This window comes from Mauremys reevesii, linkage group 4, assembly GCF_016161935.1.
Source record: "Mauremys reevesii isolate NIE-2019 linkage group 4, ASM1616193v1, whole genome shotgun sequence".
In the NCBI taxonomy this organism is placed as follows: domain Eukaryota; kingdom Metazoa; phylum Chordata; order Testudines; family Geoemydidae; genus Mauremys; species Mauremys reevesii.
The window spans coordinates 24,769,134-24,776,601 of NC_052626.1; the positions used below are offsets into that span (position 1 = coordinate 24,769,134).

Genomic DNA, 7,468 nt, shown 5'->3' on the forward strand with positions numbered 1-7,468 from the left:
ATTTTAATTGTTTATCTTCGTTATGTGACCATTCATTTTTCACTTGTTTTTTAAATTACAGTTTATTTGGAATAGCCAAAGAAGAAAAAGTACATAAGATTTTGGCAATCTGTTTTAATTTGTTTTAATGATTCTGTAAATTGTTGCTCCTTGTTTTTCCACTAGTAAAATGTGGAATCAGTTTTAACTTCCTGTGTGTTTTTATATTTTCTAAATTATTTACTAGACCAGGGGAGGGCAAATTATGGCCCATGGGCTGGATCTGGCCCATCAGGGCTTTCAGTCCGGCCCGCGGGATTGCCAGCCCCGTGGCTCAGCGGGGCAAAAGCAGGCTCCTGGAAGCGGCTGGCACCATGTCCCTGCAGCCACTGGGAGAGTGCGGGGGCAGAGGGCTCCGTGCGCTGGCCTCGCCTACAGGCATTGCCCCCCATAGCTCTCATTGGCTGCGGTTCCCCGTTCCTAGCCAATGGAACCTTCAGGGGTGGTACCCACAGGTGAGGACAGCATGCGGCGGAGCCACTTGCCCCACCCCACCCCCATGAGCCACTGCCTGACATGCTGGCCACTTCTGGGAGCGGTGCGGGGCAAGGGCTGGCAGGGAGCCTACCTTAGCCCCGCTGTGCGCTGCTGCTTGAGGTTAGTGGCACCGGGCTGGAACCCGCACCCCAGCCCCTCCTGCACCCCAAACCCCTGCCTTAAGCCCTTAACCCGTTGCTGCACCCCTCCTGCACTCCAACCCCTTGCTCTGAGCCCCCTCCTGCACTCCGCACCCCCTGCTTCAGCCCTACATTCGTGTCCCTGCATACAACTTCCTCACCCAGATATGGCCCTTGAGCCAAAATGTTTGCCCACCCCTGTACTAGACTAACACATCTAGAAAGTGTATCACTTTTTTATTTGCTTTCACTACAGCTATCCTTAAAACTTACTGACTTGAGCTTCTGAAAGCTGATCCATGTTGGGGGACCTGTGCTCCTTTATGGATTCCCATGGACTTCAGTAGGGCTCCATACATGCGTAAAAATCTGCCTGTGTGGATCAGCTTACAAGATCTGGAGCCTTTGTTATTGCACGACACATGTTGGATGGATTTTATTAATAATCTTCCATTCTTTTTCCTCCAGGATGACAAATCCTTTTTGGAGACCCATGACCTTACCTTCCATGCGACAATGGCTATCAAATTGCGTTTAGGTGAAAAAGAGATTTTGGAGAAAGCAGTGAAGAGTGCAGCTGCTAACAGAGAGTACTATAGTAGACAAATGGCAGAAGGAGCCCTACTTCCTAAATATGAAGAGAGCAATATTGCCTTGCTAGAGAATACTGTGGCAGACTCTAGGCTCCCAATTGTCTTGAGAAACCTAGAGGAAGAAGCAGAGGAACAAGGGGACTTAAAGATTGATGAAGCTATTGATGCAGAAGTCACAGAGAATGGGTTTGTAAATGGTGAAAAAACTCTACTTAATGGGACCAAATCAGAAAATGAAAATCTAAATCAAGAGGAAAGCAACAAAGACACTGAAGATGCCAAAGAATCTTCTTCAGACAGTACTGATGAGGTTAAAGAATAGTCATAAAATAAAGTTAGACTTCATTGTGAAATTAAAATTAGCAGAAGTTTATGAACAGTGCATTTACATTGGTGTGTTTCTTTGTTAACATTTCTCTTTCTGCAGAAGAAAATGTTTTTGCTGCTTTATATAAAAATGATTTTTTAAGTTATTTAAAAATTTTATCATACCTTTTCAATTAAGATTGCCATCTTGCTTTCAGGCAAAAACGGGGGGAAAAGGTGCCTTTGCAAGATTTTGCAGACCTTTCTGGGACAAATGTATTTTCTTCTTGGGAAAGAATTAAGCTCTGCTATCTGCTGTGCTTTTATTGTTCTGTCACTCTGACTACTGAAATTAAAATCTTGCTCTGCCTCCTGCCAAGAAAAGCAGAAGGCAGGACTGACTCGGTATTCAGCATGAAAGTAGGAGAGCAGTACAGCAGAAAACTGAATAAGAGGATCAGAAACTTGGGAGACTGGAGGAAAACCTGTTTAAAACCAGGTACGCCAGTCCAAAAAAGGTAAGGTGGCAACCTTATTTTCAATAGTTTTAAATGTTGATGAGAATCCTAATTATATACACTTACAGTGATTTCTAAGGATTTCAGTTTACTTTTGTGTTTTGTTTACTGTATAAAAACATTTCATCTTTCTCCTTGAATCAAAGTTAGGCTACTACAGTACATCATCCACCTAATTTTAAAGGCTGACTTTTATTTTAAAATGGTACCTTCTTATTTAAATGTTGGCAAGGTAATGGAGAGTTTGAAAGCAGATAGGCCAAGCCACAGCTTTAAACTGTGTGGTTCAAAGTGAGGTTGCTTCCCAGCTTCTGCACATTTTCACAATTAGCTAGAGATTTTCAAAGCTACACTTTTGACTAAAAGCATTATTAAAACGAAAACCTGAGTAATACTCCTGTCTTTTACTTTTTCATTTGTAGTATTGGATGTAACACTGAATGTGACAGCTATTAGCTAATCTTATTTAAACTTCATCTTTGGCTGAAACATTTGATTGTTTTCCTGAAGGAAAAGGTAAGCAGGAGTATTTTTGGTTTGGGGAAGACCAAAATCAACCCTGGTGCATACTTTACCATTTAAATTGTGTAGCGGTCTGATGCACGTTGGGTTACCTCCCCAGTGCTAGCTATGTCTGCTATCCAGCAGTATTGGTCACCCCTCTCATATACATTGTGAATTCTGTCTGAAAGCAATTGCAGCTCAGTGCAATACTGAAGTGAGGATAGTGTCAAACCTTTTTTGATATTTCCCAGTTTAGGAGGAGTAAATAATAAACAGCTTAATTCTGAGCTCAGTTTTAAGGACTTTTTCCTTTTAGACTGTTTTATCTTGAAAAGTTCAAAATAATAGAAAGATTGGGCAAGCTTGGGTGACTGCTTAAACTTTAATGAATGTAGCAACTTGTTTATCCAAGATTGGTTGCATTAAAATGCCTTTTGACATTTACAGTCTTTTATTTTAGATTTTTGCTTCTCTTTTACATCACAACTTGAAAAATGTGCTTTTGCATTAATCGTTGGTGCAATACACATGTCAAGAAGTGACTTTCATATTGCCATAGCAACTTTGGAATCCAATGAGATGTAAAAAAAAAAAAATGTTGAATAGTTTTTTCTAAATATTTCACTGAGAATGGCATGTTGCCATTACACTGGGGATATTGTTTCCCCACTAAGTAACTAGAGGCTGGACCGATATTTTTGTAACTAAAATGCTGCTTGTAGGTAGAACAGCATGCGTTGTCATCCTGAGAGTTTAAATGTCATACAAAAGTCACAATTCTTCAGCTTTTATTAGAAACGATACTCTTTCCTTCCTGCGTCTGCCAATTTTATTGCACATATATCGTAGACGGTGATATGAAAATCTGAAACTAGCTCTCCCTAAACATTTTCACTGTAATCCAAAATCTAAATGATTTGGTTCAATCTGATGCACTGTATTTTGTTCCAATATTTGCTGTTAACTATGGCTTAGCAAAACCTGTGGTGACCACAGGCAGGAATGTGTGGGTTTTCTTGAATAAAGCATAGTTCTGCAATGTCTTTGCTAGTAAGCGTATTACACAAACAAAAAAAACCCCAAACCCTATGTAATATTTACATGGCCTTTCTCTTAATAGCGAGAGAGAGAGGGAAACTTATCACAGATAAACATTTCAGTACTCCACAGAGGGCACTAGTCAAATCAAGAGTGATCATGCTGAGAAGCATGGTAAATGTTGATCTATTAAGCAGTCTCATTTTCCAATTTTTGATCTGTTTGTTACCTAGGAAAAACATGTTGGATACAATAATATTGCAGAATAGTGTAATCTTGTAGTTTACATTTCTACTCATTAGATGTAACTGATGCCTCAAAGATCTATTAATCTAAAATCTTCCTTAAGCATTTGAAAATTGAAGGGGGAGGGGTAATTATTTTGGCACTGATAAGTCCATATAGCCATCTGTCATGAAAACAGACCTTTCAAAAGCATTTTAAAGTTAACTTTCTTAATGTTTGGTTATATGGCTGTTCACACTAATCCTAGGATAAATGCCAAATTTTGCTTCTGTTTAGTTAGCTATATGTAGTAGTCTTGTAAGTAGACATCAGTCAGATTTCTCAGACTGTTTTCCAAGAAATAAATAAGAATATTTCCTTTGAATTCTGCATGAAAACCTATCTGCTGAGGGTCGTTTCCCTAACAACCTGTAACTTGTACAAACTTATTTGGCTTTGTACAGTATGTCCATGTCTTTACTACAGGTGAGACTTAAGCTAAAATTACAGGCTAAGCTAAGGATACAAGTGGTGTTTTAGGAACTGGGCTAAAGTTAGCTACTTTCTCTCTGTACATTTCTAAAATGGTCACTCATACAGAAAATATACTTAACCTCAGCAGGGGCTGCATGTTTAAAGTAGCTTAGCCCTTAGGGAGGAATGATCATAGAGCTGCAACTGAGGTACTTAAGGCACACTGGTAGAGGTTCACGTTGTACAAATCAATCTAGCTTTAAAATATATATATCCTATTCTTTCTCATAGATTGCATTGCCAAATAGCACCATTCAGGCAAAATATTGTTCAGCAAAATGCTTCTAAAATAGCAAACAGTCCAACCTTTTAATAGTTTTTTTTAGCTGATATTACCCTAACGTGGATTTCAAATATGGGCATACGGGTTTCAGGTATTGACCCTATAAAGAAGCAGTTGAAAGTTTCTAATAAACAGTGTACATCCCTATGTTGTTCTAGTGTGAGTAGACCACTTTCAGTAGAGTACAGGAACAATGTGGATTCATGGATAGTAAAGGTCCCTCAATAGTCTGCTGCTGCCTCCCATCACCTTGGAGGCCATGTTCAGGATTTTCACAAGCCAAGATGCAAAACAAATTTGAGAAACAGAATGACTGGAAAAAAAACAATAAAGGCTCCCAGTTTTTCCTCTAGAGCTGGTGTCTTCTGTGGGGCTTTTGAATTAGAAGAGACTGACTGATTGTTCTAGGCTCCTGTAGAAGGACTGAGGAACTCAAACCTTAATTGAAAATGAGTTTTTACATGTGTTGATAAACCTGTTGTTTAAAGAGAAACAGCTGGAAAGAAGACCTGCCTTCTTGCTACCAAAGAAGTGTCATATCCATGGTATAAGGGATTGATCACAGTCTGAGTGGGTGTTTTTAATAACCTCTTGCTAAATATACCTTGCATTTACTAATGAAGTTTTGAGATGTTACAGTGATGAGACCATATATGTACCTGGATCATTTGTAAATATTTTTGCAAACTTAAATAGGCTCTTATAGTTTGGTTAACAAACTTATATTTGGCATGTATATGGCACACTGAATCCCTGGTGGAATGTAACTCCTGTCTTACAGTATGTCTACACTTAAGCTGCTACAGCCTAGACACTGCCATGCCCATGAGAGGGGTTCTCCTGTTTCTGTCCACCTCCCCGAGAAACAGTAGGTAGGTCAATGGAAGAATCATTACCTTGACCTAGCCCTGTTTACACTGGGAATTAGTTCAGCATAGCTGGTAGGGAGTGGATTTTTCACATCCCTGAGAAACGTAGCTATGCTGATGTAAGTTCCCACTTTAGACCAGCCTTTAGATGCACTAACTCGCCTGACGCTGCCTCTTCACCCCTCCCCCTTCCCCAATATGTACTTGTTGGGTGGTCTGCGCTGAAGCCCGTGTTGCTGCATCCTCACTGCAATTTTTAGTGAGCTAGCTAGAGTGGGTATGTCTGAACAAGCTGCAAATCAGAGCTGCAGTGTAGATGGAGCCTCAGTGTTACATATTTTTTGCCATTAACAACTTGTCTGTTTTCAAAATACCAAGAGATTAAACCATATTTATGGACTAAATTGTTTTTAGTAAATTGTGGAGCAATATGAAACATGAGTCACTGACCCTTTACAAAAGAAACCAAATTGATACAAAGTTTTGTCGGCATTATTCTGGAAATATGCACAAATAGGAACATGCAGTACTTGAACCACCAGAAACCAAAGAAAATTTGACTTATGACGACAGATTAGGTCAGTAACTTAGCCTCTTGGGCAAGTCAGTCTCTCTGTGCTTCAGTTCCCAGTCTGTAAAGTGGGGATAATAGAATGTCTATGCCTCACAGGTGTTTTGTGAGGATAAATTCATTAGAGCTTGTGAGGTGCTCAGATATTAACAGCAGCAAAGAGATCCAGATCCAGACTAACATAGCTACCCCTCTGATACCAGATACGAACAGTGATGGGAGCCATATCAGTACCTTAGATAGTAAAATCTTAAGTTGCAACGTGCCCGGTTCTTCATGGCCAGATATCTCTGTTGAACGTGAGGTGTAGAAGAAGGAAAGTAGGGAGGGCCCTTTGATAAAGCGAGGAAAATAACAAGTGGCCAGTTGCGTACTAGTCAGTTTAAGCAGTGAATGCAGTGGTGACTGTTCTCAGGGATGGTTTTAATAAATTGCTGGATGTCAAGGAAACCTCTGAATTGACTGATAAGTAATTTGAACTTAATTAGTCTTGTTTTAAAATAATAAACCCTCAAGTTAGGACTGTGGAAGAACAGAAGAGTTTGTTCAATCTAAAGTTATGAAGTTTCTCAATGGAGTAGCTGTAGCATATTGCACTGCCACATGGGAACCCTCTTTTGATGGAATTGATCCAGGGACTCCCATGCGCTAGGCAAGTGAAAATGGTACAGACTGGCATTTCGCTACAAAATGTTACCAGTGGGTGTCAGATGCTTACCAGAACTTTGTGGTCATTGTGCAGACCAAAGTAACCCAACTTTTCCTCGTGTATATACTGACTGCGCAATCATGACCACCATTCTCAGCTAACTTGTTTAGTTACAGCTATGTTCAAACGCAGTAAAATTTGATAGTGTAGACTAGCCCCACCTGTGCTTGGTTTGGCTGAGTGCCTTTATAGCTGAAACATTTTAGTAGCCCTTTGCAGAGTGAGATATGAGATTACTATGGCTCTTAAAAAGGGTGTTTCAAAATCTGCATGAGGATGGCGTCAAAATCTTGTATGTTGATCTCCAGCTTGACTCCCATAATTTATGCACAGAATTAGAAAGCAGAAGAATAATTAGGTAACTGAATTTCATACTTTTTTTTAATAATTGTCAGCTTGACAATCCTGGACACTGAAGTCATTCATCCTCCGAACAGGAACAGCATGGACAGAGCAAGCTTCTGCATCGTGCCCCACTAATGTTCCTGCATTCTGCAGTGATGAGAGTAGTTTAATCCCCATGAATTCCTTGTTGCCTCTGTAGAGGCTGCCAACCAACCTTTGCGCCTCTTCTGTGATGTTGTTTGGAATCCTACTGAGGCCACTGATTCATTCTGTATATACCCTCAAACGGCCATATCACTCACTACCATTCCAGCCAG

General features: G+C 40.1%; 1 protein-coding gene across 4 annotated transcripts in view; it reads left to right on the forward strand.

Annotated features, from left to right (window-relative positions):
* Nucleotides 1–3,709, forward strand: part of SETD3 (SET domain containing 3, actin histidine methyltransferase) — a 73,835-nt gene extending 70,126 nt beyond the window's left edge. For 3 of the 4 annotated variants that reach the window (XM_039537911.1, XM_039537912.1, XM_039537908.1), the window contains exon 13: nucleotides 1,125–3,709. In XM_039537911.1, the coding sequence (XP_039393845.1) occupies nucleotides 1,125–1,571 (447 nt within the window). In that variant the 3' untranslated portion in view covers nucleotides 1,572–3,709. The remainder of the gene's footprint in view (nucleotides 1–1,124) is intronic. The other variant, XM_039537909.1, reaches the window with a different exon arrangement.
* The last annotated feature ends 3,759 nt before the right edge of the window (nucleotides 3,710–7,468 follow it).